General features: G+C 49.3%; 1 protein-coding gene across 8 annotated transcripts in view; it reads left to right on the plus strand.

The window, feature by feature from the left end:
- PLXNB1 (plexin B1) overlaps window positions 1-17,550 on the plus strand; it is a 211,147-nt gene that overhangs the window by 126,121 nt on the left and 67,476 nt on the right. For 7 of the 8 annotated variants that reach the window (XM_045023174.1, XM_045023178.1, XM_045023180.1 and 4 more), the window contains 9 exons: window positions 850-950; window positions 1,991-2,123; window positions 3,359-3,515; window positions 4,239-4,347; window positions 4,441-4,549; window positions 5,392-6,267; window positions 7,051-7,176; window positions 8,140-8,262; window positions 17,260-17,353. In XM_045023174.1, coding sequence (XP_044879109.1) covers window positions 850-950; window positions 1,991-2,123; window positions 3,359-3,515; window positions 4,239-4,347; window positions 4,441-4,549; window positions 5,392-6,267; window positions 7,051-7,176; window positions 8,140-8,262; window positions 17,260-17,353 — 1,828 coding nt within the window. The remainder of the gene's footprint in view (window positions 1-849; window positions 951-1,990; window positions 2,124-3,358; window positions 3,516-4,238; window positions 4,348-4,440; window positions 4,550-5,391; window positions 6,268-7,050; window positions 7,177-8,139; window positions 8,263-17,259; window positions 17,354-17,550) is intronic. The other variant, XM_045023182.1, reaches the window with a different exon arrangement.

A 17,550-nucleotide genomic window follows, 5' to 3' on the forward strand; every position in this document is an offset into this window, starting at 1 on the left:
TCTGATTTGCTTGTGAGCATTAGGCATGAGGGTAAATTGGGAGCCAAGCTCTTCAGCTAATACCATTCTGAATTTTGTTCCCCCAGAAGGCTAGTGGGTGCCATACACTCTTTGGGGGAAACCCTCAAGTGAGGGAGAGCCTTGTATCAGGGTCAGAGCCATGGTTTGATCCCCAGTTCTGAGCAAAAATATGTCAACATTAAGAAAATACTTTTTGGGGGGATTGTATTTTGGGAACCCCTTGGTCAAAATGACCACAAATTTGGAACACCCTGACCAGTGCCCAATGAGCCATGCCAAATTTCAGGGCAATCTGAGTAACCATGTAGATTTTAGAGCACTTAGAAGAATTGAGGTTTAAACAAACAGCTGGCCTAGACCAGGCGGTCCACAATAATATTTATTGAGAACTGAACTGAAGCACATACTGCAGGAGGTCATCAAGGATCCATTGCATAACTCTGTACTGCAACAACTTCTGTGAGAAAAGAGGGATGGAATCTATTGTGCATCAGTCTTTCTGTGACATTAAAATCTGACCTTTTCACCATACCAGAGTTTTCTGCTTTTGAAAAAGATTGTACTACTAGTAGTTTATATAATAGCAGCACCTGTGTCTTAGCTCTGCCTTGGCATTTTTGTAGCAGCCAACACCATCCAATGGAACAAATTTCTCTTCTACTAATATGGGAAACAGCCACTTTTGAATATTTGGCTCCTATTTCTTTAGTTTCAGATGATTCTGGTAGCTAACAGAATGTTGAATGAGCAGAAGTTGTAGGACTTGTGGGTGGAGCTGCTAGGTTTTCAGCTGGAATTTCACTAGATTAATTTGTCTTTCTCTGGCAGGTGGTAAAGGTTCCCATATTAGAATGTTCACAGTACTTGGATTGTGAATCGTGTTTGACACTGAAAGATCCATACTGTGGCTGGTGTGTTCTCCAGGGACGGTAAGATCTCTGATCACTTCCTCAACAAGGCTCTTCAGAGAAATGATTATTTGGGATTAGCTAATTAATTTTCTTTTGTTTAGTTCTGTCAGTTTTACTAAAATTCCAATAAGGTACAGTATGCGATGATGTTAACTCTTCTGTTCGTACATTTATATGATCTTGTGCAACATATATTTAGACTTGTATAGCCCTACTTAGAATACTTTTAGCTGCTGCATGTGGTACATACATCTCCTCTGAGTTCATTCATTCTTTAATCCCTCATCCTTCTATCATCCGATTCTGTCTTCCCACACTACCTCCCTGAAATGCCACCATTAGTCAACAGCTGCTTTTTCTCTGGCACCTTCCAGTTCCTGCAAATTGGAGCCACTGCATTTCACTCAGTTCTGCGCTTGTCTTCAGTCACCATGCACTGTATCCTTCCCAGTGGATCTCAGTCTGGGTTTCACTGACCACAGCAAGGAAACTAGTCTGTTCCATGCAGCTAACAGCCTTCTCCTTTCTGCTGCTACTGGCTCATCCTCTCTCCTCATTTAGCCTTCAACACTCTGTTCCAGTCCTTGGTAGTGGATCCAGCAATGCTGTGAACTCCAGCTCCCATCAAACAGGGTTCTAATTCCACTTGGCTATCCTTTTCTCTGTTTCTGTCTATGCAGTGCCACAGTGTTCAGTTCATAACCCTCTGTTGTGTCCCTTATTCCCCTCAGGTTTCTCACGTCCACCTTTAATCTTAGTGGCCAGGTTTACTCAGCTGTAAACTGTAACTATAATTTACAAAACAAAGTTGTGCTGTATCTAATGTACCCAGTGTTGCCAAGATTTCCATACATGCCCAAATTTGGATTGCCATAGCACAGTTGGGGCTATTGAGACTACATGCCTTAGCTTGTTGTCACTACTGTAGTTGGTGTGTTTGGTTTCCCTACCACTCTTGCTGGGGAGAGTCCTGCTCACAGGAATACTGTAGCCAAAGAATGCATCCCCTCCTCAGTTTTGGAGAGCACGCTGATGGTTTCCTAAATCTCTTTCTTTAGGTGCAGTCGTCGCTCTGAGTGCTCCAGATCCATAGTGAGTGAGCAGTGGCTCTGGAGTTTTAATACTACACAGCAATGTTTATCCATCCAGTCACTAAGCCCAGCTAATATCAGCAGAGAAGAAAAGAGAAATGTGAGCAGTGACATTGTACTTGGAAAACATACCCCTGTGATAAAAATGGTGGCTTTCTCCTTTCATATTTGTAGATGGTCGGCCATCTTCCATTCTGGTGTAAATGAGAAAATCTCCTATTGATTTCAGTGGAAGCTGAATCACTGAGCTTTTGAGTTCATCAGAGTGTGCCTTACTCAGGGCACTTACGTGCCATAGTGGCCCCAGGAGGGATGGGTTCCATCACGGCTTTGTCAAGTCAGATGTCTATGCATATATTATTATGAGAGTGATGCATTTTGAGGGTTCTTACTTGCCTTGTGCTGCTACTGCAAAGTCTGTCCTTGGCTTGGCATGTGTAAGCATGCCTATAGATTTCTAAAGCTTCATGATGCTGATTATTAAAAAGATAACGAAAGAAAGTTAAAATCATCAAAAGGGCAGCAAGGATAATGAGATTAGATACAATAGTGGGAGCCATCTTAGAAAGACAGTGGATGGATGGATCAATTACTTGTTTCTGTGTCTCTTAAAATGAGAGATGAACATAAGAACGGCCATACCGGCTCAGACCAAAGGTCCATCTAGCCCAGTATCCTGTCTACTGACAGTGGCCAATGCCAGGTGCCCCAGAGGGAGTGGACCTAAGAGGCAATGATCAAGTGATCTCTCTCCTGCCATCCATCTCCACCCTCTGACAAACAGAGGCTAGGACACCATTCCTTACCCATCCTGGCTAATAGCCATTAATGGACTTAACCACCATGAATTTATCCAGTTCTCTTTTAAACGCTGTTATAGTCCTAGCCTTCACAACCTCCTCAGGTAAGGAGTTCCACAAGTTGACTGTGCACTGCATGAAGTAGAATTTCCCTGTATTTGTTTTAAACCTGCTGCCTATTAATTTCATTTGATGACCTCTAGTTCTTGTATTATGGGAATAAGTAAATAACTTTTCCTTATCCACTTTCTCCACATCACTCATGATTTTATATACCTCTATCATATCCCCCCTTAGTCTCCTCTTTTCCAAGATGGAGAGTCCTAGCCTCTTTAATCTCTCCTCATATGGGACCCGTTCCAAACCCCTAATCATTTTAGTTGCCCTTTTCTGAACCTTGTCTAGTGCCAGTATATATTTTTTGAGATGAGGAGACCACATCTGTACGTAATTAGGAAAACAAAATTATATTGACTAGAAAAATGTGAATTATGAAGGGACAAATTATGGATTTATATTAATATTTGATTGGCAGATTTTCCTCACTATCTTGGATTTACCATCCTTGCATGAGGAAGAAGCCTATTCATGTTACTTTGAAGACTACGAGAGTCCAGCAGTTCTGACAGAGTCAGGCATCGTGTGTCCCTCCCCAGATCCCAGCCAAGCACCAGCTTTGAAAACAGGAACAGGTCAGTTCAACATTTTCTGTAAATGAAGTGACTGGTAAACAAAATCATCAGGAGAGGGAACAGCAAAGTTTGTCAGAATCGTGTGGTGAGGTAGAATATGAGAGAATTCTAATGCTTTAGTGATGGTTAAGTAAAAGTGTAGGTTGAGTTGGTATCCTGTGAGTAAGTATAAGGGAGTTTTAAAATCTGTCACATGGTTCTTAAATTGTACACATATGGTATTGGGGAGCTGGATGAGTGTCAGTGTTCACCAGCTCTGGAACCCCTGAATCGTAAAGTGTCAAGGGTCACTGTGAGTATGTGCGCATTGAAGCATTGCTCAAAGAGGGTAGACAGAAGGTGGTGTGGGCAACCGTATTTTTTTTCCTTTCTGTCCATTTGTCCTGTGGGTGAGAGTGAATGGGTTGTAAAGGAGGTGAAGAACATCTATATTTCAGTCACTGTTGGTGGAGGAATGGTATATGTGTGAATGGGGCATGCTGGGATATTTCTGAAAGAGGGCAGAGTTAAGGTTGCATGGGCAAACCAAACCAATGGAAATCATTATATAAGGGAGGATGAAAATCGGGCTTATGCTGGGAGGCTCGCTTCCCAGCTAAACTATGGAGACAGTGTGTCCCTCTATAAAGCGTACCATATGTCTGTCTGTCTAATAATGCTGCAGCATGGGGACCTGTCACAGCTCCAGTATTTTAGAGGTGCAATTTTTGTTTCCCTTTTCAGAGCACATAACTGTAAAGCTAGTGGTGCGTTTCCATAATGTCTTCATTGCTTCAGTGGATTTCTCTTTCTATGACTGTGCCGCAGTGGCCTTGCAGTGGAAGTCAGCACCGTGAGTACATGTTGGTTCCCTGTCTAAAGGCTTTGGCCATTCCTATCTGTCTACTGGACTTCCTCAGAGGCTAATCTTGTACTGTTGTTTCAGGTGTCAGGGATGTGTGAGCAGTCACTGGGGATGTAACTGGTGTATCCACCAACACCTCTGCACCCACAAAGCAACTTGTGAAGAGGGGACCATTATCTACAATGAGAGGGTTTGTCTCGTGCATAGATCCCATCTGCTAAGATTGCCACTGAAGTCCAGAAAGATTATGTTTTTACTCAGATTAAAATGGCAGCCATCTTGCTGCTGTGGGCTGAGAGTATCAAGAGGCGTATGTGTCCCCTTCTGATACTAAAGCGGGGCTCCTGATCCCTCAGAGCCTGGCTGCTTTGTAGAGTTTTCTCAGGTATTGTGGGATGGGGGCTGAGGAAAGATTTCCAGCAACAGGGCAGTGAGGCAGGATGGGCCTCTTATTCAGAGTGAGTCATAACTCATCCAGAAACCCCCCCTCATGCCCAGCCTGCAATCGTGATGTAAGGGATCTGGGGAAACTATGAGGCATCAGGAGTCTGGGAGAAAACCATCAGGGAACTGATAATAGGGAGGCAGGCAGGGAGCAAGAGAGAATTGGCCTGGGGAGAAGTGTATCAGGCTGGGGCACATTGCAGGGTGAAGAAGATGAGCAGGGAACACCAGCTGGGAGGGACAGGTGTATCTTGGTGTGGGGAAGGGTGGATGAAGTTGTGCAAGAGGAGAAGCTGATAATTGAGTTAATCCTTCATACTCTGAGAGTTTCAGGCCCTCAGAATCTCTCTGTAGGATGTGCAGTGTTAGCCTTTATTCCCTGTGCTCAGCGAAGCCAGCTGGTGTGAGAGGCTTATCTCTCTCTCAGTAGAAATCTCATAAGGGTAAAATGGCCTCCTGGGAATTCCCTTTTGCCATGGAATCTGACTGACTGTTGTTTTTTGCTTCTGTCTTTCTCTCACATGTTGCTGTTTTCATGCTCACTCTGTGATTCTCTCTCTCTGCCCCCATCTCAATGGCTCCCTTCAGACACAAATTCCAACCTCAAGTCCATTTCTTTCTTCAGCAGCTTCCACCATCATGACCTCCACCAACACGCTGACTGTGGCCACCAAACCCATCACTCCCCCAGTCACTATGGTGGTTACCGACACTCCCATCACACAGTCAGTCCCCACCACCACCACTCTGCCTGCAGTCTCTGCCATGACTGCTCATCCCACAGGGACCTTTAGCCCCACACACGCAGCAACTCAAACTACAGCCATTCTCACCTTTCTCAAGATCACCACTGAATCTATGGCGCTACCCCTAACAGACAAGCCCACTACTACCAGCGTTGCCACAAATCCTACTGTAGTATCTGTCACTACTAGCCCCGCAAAGACTACAGACCATACAGCTCTGCCTACCTCTGAACCAGTCCCAGCCCCAGAAGTGTGGTTCACTGACCCACCCACCACTGCTGCCTTCAATACTCTGCAGCCAGTTGTGGCAGCATTAACCCCTCCCCCTGACATTACAAATTCCACATGGCCTCCCACTACTACTTTACCAACCTCTGAGGCACCCACATCTGCCATCCCATCTTCTTTTACCCCCAACCAAACTTCAAGTGCCCCCACCTCCTCTGCTGATTTCCCAGGAGACCTAGAGACAGAACTGCCTCCCTCTGAGGTCCCATCTTCAGTCCTTCCTGACTGGTTACTTGGGGAAAGCACAGAGCTCAAGGACACAGAGGATTGGATGGATTCACTGCAGACCGAGAATGATACGTCACCCTTCTCTGCTTCCACTCTTCTCTCAGGCGATGGAGACTCTTCAGAGAGGGATGCCCCTGATTTCCCCAGAATTCTGCACCCTGGTTTTGACTATCAATATGATGCCCCTGGATTTTTGGAGTTGGTGAGTCTCTGATGCAGCTCTCAGACCTACCTTTAGAGCTATGATCTACTTTGAAATTCAGATGGAGGTCACCAAACTCGGAGACACTACATCACAGGAAGGAAGATAGGGTCTTCTGGAGGAGAGGGCGGAGCCAAAGGATGGTGATGTGTTCAGAGTGGGAAATGGCAGCCTGAGGAAGGAAGGGGGCTTTGGTGTTGTAGCGTGGCTTTTTACCTGGAAGCTGCACAGTGCCCAAGCAACGGGTTTCCTGATACACCATTCCTAGGGCTTGCGTAGTGTCTACTTCCTCCTGCTCGCTGTCTTTGGAGTCTTATACTGCTCTTCTTACCCCTGTAGTAAATGGCTGGGTCTACACTATGAGCTAGGGTGTGATTCCCAGCCTGCATACAAATACTCGCTGTAGCTGTCATTGAGCTAGGTTGCTAAAAAGAGAAGTGTAACTGCAGTAGCATGGGCAGTACCAAGGAGGCTATGGGCTAGCCATGCTTAGTACAAACCCGTCTGAGCCTGTTGCTATGTACTTGGCATGGCTAGCCCATGCCGCCACTCACCACTGCCTGGCCTATCCCAGCTCTACTGTAGTTCTCAGCATGCTAACTCAATGAGTACGAGTATGTCTAGGGTAGCTGGCAATAAGCTCCAAGTATAAACATACCCAGTGAGCCCAGCTTCCCCTTCTGTTAGGATGAAATTTCATTCCTGTATTTGCCTGTGTTAATTGCTCCAGTCAAGTTAAATTCCCTGTGCCGTGGGTGCTCTCTGTGGGTATTTGTTTTTCAGAATGAGGAGTTTAGCTGGGGTCCTGGAGCCTGTCCCTGTGTGCAGGGCATTCAGGGATCCTCTCTGCTCCCAGTCAACGTGGAGCAGACGATAACCCTGCTGGGGAAAAACTTCCATCTGTATCAGGTATGTGCCTGTTGTTTCCCATGAGCACTGAGAAGAGGTTTGCTTGGAGCAAGGCACCCTGTGGGCAGCCTCTGGCACCTCGGTTCCTAGATGCGTCAAATTTAAGGGCACCTCACTGAAGCATGTGGGGACTGCATATCCAAGGTGGATCCCTGCTGAGTCCCTTCTCATTCCATTTTAAACCTCAAAAGCTGAGCGCAGTTCTTCCATTTTTCGTTTGCCTGTCCCCTTCTCCTGATGTAGTAAAATGTCTGTGTGGCTATTCCACATCTGAAGCTTCTACAACAGAGTTAAAATTAAGCCTTACAGATCCTCAAAAACTCTGGTTCCTTTGGGCTGCATTTACAGTCACAGGTGAAAATCATATTTGTCTCCAAAGTTTGAAGACTACTTCAATAACCTCTCTGGAATGATAGTCCCTGATAGACTTTGTACAAACTACAGCTGGAACCTGATAGGCTACATGCCCTGAAATCTATTTCTCTCAGTTACAGTCTAATTGTTACCTTTCTCTGTTGAAGTGTTTATTGTACATACAAGAATGGTTGGTGACTGACACATACCCTGGCTCATTTTTCTAACTCTCTTTCTCTAGTGTTTTTTTTCCTCTAATCCCCCTGCTTCTGGGCTGAAGTCTTTTGATAGGAACCCTCTCTTCTCCCCAACATACAGTATCGTCTGGGAATTAATTTGTTTGTGGTCTTGATTTGATTCCTCTCATGTGGAGATCATGAAGAAGGGAGAGAATAGGAGGGACTAGAACGCAGGAGAAAGGTGGCATGGCAAATGAGAACAAGGAGCATGTTGCATGCGTAGGGAGTAGTATGGAAAAGGGCACTGAGATGGGAACAGGAGGAGAAGTTTTATGGGGGAGCATAGGTGTGTGTGCCTGAAAGTCTCTGTGTGTTGGTTTGGTCATGTGAGTGGATACTGGTGAAGCTGTCTCTCTCTTCCTGGCTGTAGGATCAGCAATGGGACTATGAGTGTGTCCTGATCGTGGAGGGGAGGACAGTGGTGATGGATGCTTATGTTGAGGGGGAGGAAGCAAACCGATCACTCTGCTACATCACGTGTCAGCTACACCAGGTAAGTATTTGAGATGGCAGAAGCTATCCAGACTTCCCACTAATCCAATCTCAACCAGGTTGTTGCTTATGATCCTTAGTCTGACTGGAGAGAAGACTAAAAACTAGTTAAATTGTGAGCTCTTTGGAGCAGAGACCATCTTTCTGTTCTGTGTTTGTATGGTGCCTGGCACAACGGGGCCCTGATCCCTGAGGCTGCTGTAAGACAAGTAATAATAATTAAGTCTTCTGCTAACAGAAGGTTAGTTTTATCTGTACCATAGTACAATGATAATGCCATGATTGTGGCAGAGAACAATGCCATCCTTGTAACATCTCACTACCATTCCTATGATATCCAAAAGGTTAGCTCCATTGCCATTTCATTTAGCACTCTGTCACTCCCACTAGCAGTGCTTTGTTTACCTGTTTGTGGGCTCTTCTGGGATTGGGGACAGCTCCTTTGCAGAAAGCCTCTGGGAGAAAACCAAAATAACAGAAAGTAAGATAGATGCAAGCATGACATATGTAGCATGTACAATCCCAGCCCGCTGAGAGTGCTAGAGTTATAGATAACATTAAAGTATTACGCCTGGCCTTTGCAACAGGAGAGAGAGGGATACTGGCCCAGAGATCATGGGCTGTTTCTACCAGGATGAGAGATTGGAGGGGGGTGAGGAAGCTGTGTGCTGCTATGTGGCATGTGGAGAGGATTTGTAAATAGCCTGGAGTGGATGGCGCATGCTGCAGTCCCTAGAGGTCCCTGTCTGGGCATCCAACTGCTGTAGCAGCTTCTCTGACTGCCTTTGAGAGGCCTAGAGGGTTGAAACATGGTAATGGCTTTGCCTGAGGACTTGGAGTCATTTGACTCCTGTGGCTGTCATGGAAGGCTAGGCGAAGATGTTATGGTGAGGAGGTCGAGGGTAAAGATCATGGATTCTTCAAGTGCTTGCTCATGCACACCATTCTAGGTTTGTGCACGCCCACTTGCATAGTTGGAGATCTTTGCCTTAGTGGTATCCATAGGGTCAGCTGTGGCACCCTCTGGAGTGTGCGCTCATGTGTTGGTATATTTGGCGCCGCCAGCCCCACGCCCTCTCATTTCCTTCTTACTGCCCGTGGTGGTTGGTCAGAGCACCTTTCCCTTGCCTAGCAAGCAGTCGCTGTTTTTTCTCCTTTGCTTCACATTTTAGTGTTGTAACTAGTTTGTTTACAGTAGTTAGCTAGTGAAGTAGTTGTTAAGCACTGCAGTTAGTAAGTTAGGGTCCCGGTAGGGACTTTGCCCCAGGCGGAGGGGCATGCCCTGGTTTCTGGGTTTTAAGCCCTGCGCCAACTGCAACAGGCCTATGCCTGATAGTGACCCCCATAGCAGCTGCCTGAAACGCTTTAGGGAATAACATGTACAAGAGAAGTGTTGCAGCTATAAGAACTTTCGTCCCAGAACACAGAGTGCGACATCCATTTGAGGCCTATCCTCATGGAAGCTGCTCTCCGCCCAGCCTCGGAGCCATCCCAGACAGAGTCAAATCCCAGTACTTCGGCCTTGGTGTGTAGTGCACCCCGGCACTGGGCTTTACCCAGCACCTCTCCCCTTCGTTGGTGTCGAAGAAGCATGACCCGGCACCGCGTACCCTGGAGCTACATGGGGGTGCATCCCCGAGGTGGTCAGTGTGATCTTCCGAAAGTGGGGATCTCCCTGAGTGGACTTGTTTGTGACTTGCTAGAACTGGAAATGCCACGTGTTCTGCTCGGTTTGGGGATCGACAGGGGCTCTTTGTCAGACGCCTTCTTACTCCAGTGGTTGGAGGCTCTGATGTATGCCTTCCCAGCAGTGCCATTAATCCAGAGTCCTCATGAAGATCAAACAGGACAGGGCGAAGGTGATCCTGATAGCCCCGGCTTGGCCTCGCCAACATTGGTTCGGCACGCTGCTGGACCTCTCGGTGACCCCCCCGCTGTAGCTGCCTCTCTGGTCGGATATGCTGTCCCAGAACTACGGCAGTCTCCTGCACCTGAGTCTGGCAGCGCTGCACCTGATGACTTAGCTGCTGCATGGCTGAATGTGCAGAAGAGGAGTGCTTGGCCCGTGTCCAACCGGTCTTCTTGGGCAGCAGAAAACCCTCTACTAGGGCAGCCTACCTGGCCAAATGGAAATGGTTCATGTGCTGGGCCTCGGACCAGGGTATTAGGCCAGAGCAGGCCTCACTTCAGTTGATCTTGGACTACCTTCTACATCTCAGTCTCCAGGGCTTGTCCCTTTCATAAATTGAGGTCCACTTGGCCACTTGATCAGCCTTTCACCCTCCATTTCAGGGCAGGTCGGTCTTCGCCCACAACATGATGATCCGGTTTCTAAAAGGTCTGAAGCGACTCTATCCTCATGTCTGGGACCCTGTCCCTGCTTGGGACCTGAATCTAGTGCTGACACGGCAAGTGGAGGGCCCCCTTCGAGCCATTAACTTCCTGTTTCCTTCTTCTGTTCTCCTGCAAGGTGTCGTTCCTGGTGGCAAGAACATCTGCCCATAGGGTCTCTGAGATTAGGGCACTTAGTTTGGAGCCATCCTATACAGTGTTTTTCGAGGACAAGGTCCAGCTGTGGCCGCACCCAGCTTTCCTGCCCAAGGTTGTTTCGCAGTTTCACGCAAGTCAGGACATATTCTTGCCGATCTTTCTCCCAAAGCCTCATGAGTTTGAGGAGGAACATAGATTGCACTCGGTAGCCTTTTACATTGAAAGAACCAAACTGTTCTGTAAGTCAATGCAGCTGTTCGTCCTGGTGGCAGGTAGAATGAAAGGTCGTCCAGTGTCTACCCAGTGAATTTCATCCTGGATCACTGTCTGCATCCAATTTTACTATGAACAGGCGAAAGTGCCTCCACCGGCGATTGTAACCTCCCGCTTGACTAGGGTGCAAGCCTCATCGGTGGCCGCCTTCTTCAAGTGCTTGCTCATGTCGATTCCATTCTAGGTATGCGTGCCCACATGCACAGTTTTCGGAGACTTTTGCCTTAGCAGTATCCGTAGGGCTGGCTGTGGTGCTCTCTGGACTGGCGCTCTCGTGCGGCGGTATATCAGGCACCGCTGGCCCTACACCCTCTCAGTTCCCTCTTATTGCCTGTGACGGTTGGTTGGAATGCCTGGTCTTGCTTAGCAAGAGCATTAGCGGGTCTTCACTGTTCAGATCGTTCTCCTTTGTTATTTAGTCAGTGATTAGTTAGCTGTTAAATGTTTTAGTAGTAGTTTAGTAGTTAGAGTCCCGGAGCGGGGCATACCCCACTCCCCGGGCTTTAAGCCATGTTTTGGGTGCAGCTGGACATTGCCAATCAGTGACCCTCGCGAGAGTTGTCTGAAGTGCCTGGGGAAGTCCGTTCGAAAATACAAGTGCCAGATCTGCAAAAATTTTCACCCCCAAACTCAAAAAGAGCGGGACATTCGATTAAGGGCCCTCCTGATGGAGGCTGTTCTGTGCCCAGCATTGGAGCCCTCACGCTCAGACTCCACACCCAGTACTTCAGCGTTGGTACACAGTGCACTGGCACTGGGATCCACCTGGCACCATCCCCCCCTCGCCAGTACTGAAGAAGTGGTCTAAGTCGTCTGGTCTGCAGACACCGCGCAAAGGACCTGAGCTAGGTCTTGTGCCTGCAATGGAGGCTCTCAGGGGTACCGCTTGGTCAGACCCCCTGGTCCAGCCAGGGATCCGCCTCTGACTCTGGGGAGCAGTAGGGGGTCCTGGCCCATTGCAGGGCCATTTGTGCCCAAGGCGGGCCTGGCAGCCAAAGAACAGTTAGGCCAACCAGCACCGCTGATGCCTGGCCACATGATAGATCCCACCAAGTCACCAGCTCAGATGACCAAGCCGGTAATGGGACTGCCCCTAAAGGCAGTGGAATGCCCCCAGTCCCTGGACTGAAGGCGTCATTTTCTTTTGCCACAGCCAAGGACCCTGGTACCGCAACCCTGGTCTCCGGCCAGGAGGCCCAGGTCTCCAATGCCACAGTCTCCGCTTACAAGACACAGGACTCTAGAGTCACAATGGCAATCCCCGTATTCTCGGTACTGATGGTCCTCCCACCAGTGATCACCAAGATGCCAGTCACCATCGCCTTGCAGATTGCCTAGGTGTTGGTCTCCTCAGACGCGAGACCGTTCCTGGTCGCGGCACCAGTCGCCAGGGCTATGGTACCATTCTTCGGGCAGGAACTGGCACTCGCCTTCCCTGTACCAGTTTCCGACAAGAGTCAGTCGACAGACTCAGGCTTCCACGGCCCCGCCCTGGTCCCCAGAAGAACAGTGGTCTGGGTTGGAGGGACAGTTTAGTCTTTCCCCTGTCCAGGACAAATCGTCTCCCAGCTGGGAGCCCGCCAAGGCACCTGTGGCACCAGCATAGGTTTAGGGGCAATGGCCCGCCCAGTGGCAATACTGGAATCCACGGTGGGTGCCTGTAATGCTGGCACCATACTCCCACCGCTCCTCTCAGGTGACATTGGACAAGCTACCCCTGGCACAGCCGGCACTGGCGTTGGAGCAAGGGGCCCAATCTGAAGCAGTGACCACGAGGGAGGCCCCGGCAACCACAGAGCAGTTCCCAATGCAGCAAGGGGACGCCCCGCAGCCTCCAGCAATGCAGTCATCCTCATCGTCCCCAGATGAGGCGGTGGTGGGGCCCTCACAAACTAGCTGCTCCTCTGATGACATTAGGGAGCACTAAGCCCTCCATAAAAGGGTGGCGGCCCACATGCATTTGGAGGTCAAGGAGCTAGCTGAGGAGCCTGATGACTTCTTCAGTGTCATTCCCTCCTCTGCCTCAGCCTGGGTCACATTGCCTGTTCACCAAGGGGTCCTGAAGATCGCCAAGTTGGTATGGCAGACCCCATCTTTCATTCCTCCCACGTAAAAGAAGGCAGAAAAGTAGTACTGTGTCCCCACCCAGGGGGTTGAATATCTATGCACACACCCTCCTGCGGGGTCCCTGGTCATGTCTGCCATCAACGAAAGGGCCAGGCGAGTGGCATCCCCAAAAATAAAGATGCCAAGAGACTGGAGTTATTTGGCAGAAAGATTTGTTCCACAGTGAGCTCCCAATTCAGGGTCTCTAACCATCAGGCGCTACATGGCAGGTACAATTTCAACCTGTGGGACTCGGTCAGCAAGTTCAAAGAGAGCCTCCCACAGGATCAGGCACAGGAGTTTGCCACTCTGATAGATGAGGGCATGGCGGTAGCCATGGGTGTCCTCCAAATGGCCTGGGACGCCAAGTACTCAGCATCCAGGGTGGTTGCCTCTGCAATAGCCATGAGGCGTAGCTCCTGGTTACAGACCTCCAGGCTATCCCAGGAGATGCAGTATACCCTTCAAGACCTCCCTTTTGAGGGAACGGGGCTCTTTTTGGAGCTAACTGATGCTAGGCTCCACAGCCTTAAAGATTCCTGGGCCACCTCCGCTCCTTAGGCCTTCATGCTCCTCAGCAGGTCAGGAAGCTGTTCCGCTCCCTGCCGCCTCCACGAGGTCTTGGGGTCCCCCTCGTTCCAGCTCCTAAAAAAAGGAGGACAAAGACTGGTTTTAAGCGATGCCACCAGTTGTCGTCTCGTTCACCTGCTCAGCCCGGTCCTTCCAGGGATCAAGGCAGTCAGCAGAAGTCATTTTGAGGGTGCGCCCAAGGATGATGCCCCAGTTACTGCACCGGATCTGCTCCCCATCTTCCTCAACCGCTTCCACCTTTTCTGGTCAGCCTGGTCCCATATCACCTTCGACTGCTGGGTGCTCGACACAGTCTCATTGGGTTATACCCTGCAGTTTGTAGCCGACCAAACTGTCCATCCCCCTTCCCAGTCCCTCTTCAGGAACCCTTCTCACGAGCAACTCCTCATTCAGGAGCTTGAAAACTTCATGAGCCTAGGGGCAGTGTAAGAGGTTCTACAAGACATGGAAGGAAGAGGGTTTTACTCCCTTTACTGCCTCATTCCAAAGCCAAAAGAGGGTCTCAGACCCATCTTAGACCTGCACCGCCTCAGCAAGTCTCTCAAAAAGTTTTTGTATGGTCTCCCTGGCCTCCATCATTCCCTTCCTGGATCCGGCAGAGTGGTAGATTTAAAGGACGCATACGTCCGTATTTCCATATTCCCGGGAAATGGCGTTTCCTTTGTTTCATGTTGGGCCAGTACCATTTCCAGTTCATGGCATTGCCCTTTGGTCTCTCGTCTGCCCTGAAAGTGTTCACAGACACTCTACGCGGCTAGATCTGGGGAGTCCAGATCTACCCGTACCTTGATGACTGGTCGATAAGGGACCAGTCCTTGGATCAGGTGCGGAGGCATCTCAATCTGGTCTGTTCCACCAGCCGCGATCTGGGCCTATGAATAAATGACAAAAAGTCGACCTTCACCCCAGTGCAACATATAGAATTCATTGGGGCGATACTCAACTCCACTCAAGCCAGAGCCTTCCTCCCTGAAAGCTGGTTCCATGCCATGGTGAACCTCATCTCATCTCTGCGTGCCCAACCACTCACCATTGCCCACACATGCCTGAGACTGTTGGGTCACGTGGCATTATGCACTTACATGGTCTGGCATGTGCGACTCCGCCTCAGGCCCCTACAGGCATGGCTGGCGTCGGTTTATGTCCCCAACTGGCGCAGTATGTATCAGGTGATCAGGGTGACGGACAGCATACTGTCGTCCCTTACCTGGTGGCAAGATCCCGCATCGGTGCTGGAGGGAGTCCCTTTTGCGGCCCCAGTCTCGTCAGGACTCATGTCTCTGACTCTTCGGACCTGGGTTGGGGAGCCCACCTGGGTGATCTTAGTACTCAATGCTGTTTATCCAGTCACAATCGGTCTTTGCAGATCAACATCAGGGATTTCTGCCTGCAGCACGACATCTACCTCGTGGCCGCTCACCTCCCAGGGGCCAGGAACGCTTGGGCAGACCACCTCAGCAGAACATTCTCCTCTCGCCACGAGTGGTCCCTTCACCTGGAGGTGGTCAGTTCTATCATCTGCAGGTGGGGAACTCCACAAGTGGACCTATTTGTGTCCAGGAAGAACAGGAAATGCCTCATCTTCTGCTCATTCCAGGGCAGGGACAGGGGATCCCTGTCAGACGCCTTCCTGCTCCCATGGTCGGGGCTCTGATGTACACCTTTTCTCCAGTGCCGTTGCTGTGCAGAGTCCTCATGAAAATCAAGCAGAACAGGGTGAAGGTCATCCTCATAGCGCTGGTGTGGCTGTACCAACACTGGTTCAGCACTCTGCTGGATCTCTTGGTGGCGACCCTGTTCCAGATACCGCTCAGGGCGAACCTGTTGTCCCAGAACCACGGCAGTCTCCTGCACCCAAACCTGGCAGCGCTTCATCTGATGGCTTGGCTGCTGTGTGGCTAAACGCACAAGAGCGGCAGTGCTCGTCTGAGGTCCAACGAGTCCTGTTGGGCAGTAGAAACCCTCCACTAGGGTGACCTACCTGGCCACATGGAAGCTATTCACCTGCTGGATGGCAAATAAGGATGTTTGTCCCGAGCGAGGCCCATTGCAGATCATTCTAGACTACCTCCTGCACCTCAGGCTTCAGGGCTTGTCGCTCTCATCCATCAAGGTCCATCTAGCAGCCATCTCGGCCTTCCACCCACCACTCAAGGGCAGGTTGGTTTTCTCTCAGGATATCACAGCCAGATTCCTCAAGGGCCTGGAGTGTCTCTACCTGCACGTCAGAGATCCTGTTCCTCTGTGGGACTTGCATCTGGTGCTGTGAGAGCTCACGGGTTGCCCCTTCGAGCCTTTGGCTTCCTGTTCTCTCCTCCTTCTCTCCTGGATGGTCACGTTCCTGGTCGCGGTCACGTCAGCCCGCTGGGTATCTGATATTTGAGAGTTCACCTTGGAGCCACCTTATATGGCTGTTTTTACTATATCATAGTCAGCTGCTTGTGCATCACTCAGTGCCACGTAGGCAGCTTGTGCCTCTCCCAAGTGTAGGGAGCTAATTGGAGGGCCCATACTCTCTTCTCCCAGCCCACTCCTCATGCCACCCTCTCGAATGTCAACAAAAAGGCATCAGGGTTATCCGTTGGGCCCATTTTGCACAGTCTTGTGCCCACCACCTGGTTATCACTCCCTTCCATGGGATTTACCAGCTTCTCCATGAGCTATTGCTGCACCTGCGCCCGCTGTGCAAAAAATTGTTGTGGGTTCTGTTGTTGTTCCGCCTGTCAGGAAAACAAAGACTGTTTTGCTTGTTGCTGGGTCTGCTGAAATGCTTGAAAGATTTTCTGAAACTCCTTTTGCTGTTCCACTGCCCAGCACAGAAGATTTCAGACAAGCCCCCAGTTCTCATAGGGTGGGGTTCCCTCACACTGGATTCCTTACTGCAAAGAATCCTCATGCACGCCAGTGACAAGTTCTGTGCTTTATTTACAATGTACAAGTGTTTGTTCCCCATAGGATAAAGCTTTTCCCCAAGTCTTTCCCTACTACCAAGGCACGGAGTGGGGTGGGGGAGGAAGAGATCACAGTTGTCTGAGATCTTAAGCTTCTCTGGCCCTTCCTTCCAGCCCTCCCCATCTCTTGCTGTCTCTTTCAAAGATGCTCAGCTAACGAGCTGAATCCCCTTGTTGATTTGGTAATCACCTGCTACTTAATCAATGCTTTCATCACTTTGGTTCATGTGGGAACACTAACCAGGTTCACAGAGAGGTGAGTCATACTAATTCTGTCATAAGATGTCTCAGCTGGAGTGAGTTTTTTGCACAAATAACACATGTTAACATGCAATTGAGCATTTCCATCTGCAGGTGGTCAGTTAGGCACACAAATAGCCATTTGCATGCACATATTTACATGTTCAATTACCCTGCCCATCTTTGAGAGTCAGGCCCTTTTGTCTCTTAATGAAAGAGGCAAGTTATTTGCTGCAAGGTGTGTTAAACTACTGTGTGAAGCACTGAGGCACTTCTGTTTATTCACCCAGTTAGCTAGTGGCCTCATTTGGTCCCTGTGATACCCTGACATTCTGGTCTCTTTGCAGTATAGTTACTTGGCACCTCAACTTGAATTCAATGCTGTGATGTTTGTGCAGAGGAAGCAACACCTCCGAGTGGACAGCGCTGTGGATCTCTATGGTAGGAGAGTGACACCTCACCAGCAAAAGAGGGATTTAGGAAATGGGACAAGGGGTAGCTGGGAAAATTTTTAAATTGAGACTGTTGGTGTTCAGTGTGTCCCACAATAGTCCCATCACTGGGAAATCAGGGGCAGCCCTTAAGCTTGGATATTACAGGCTCTGAGTTCTTGTTATTTTGTTTGTTGGTGCCAGATG

This window comes from Mauremys mutica, chromosome 7, assembly GCF_020497125.1.
Source record: "Mauremys mutica isolate MM-2020 ecotype Southern chromosome 7, ASM2049712v1, whole genome shotgun sequence".
NCBI classification, from domain to species: Eukaryota; Metazoa; Chordata; order Testudines; family Geoemydidae; genus Mauremys; species Mauremys mutica.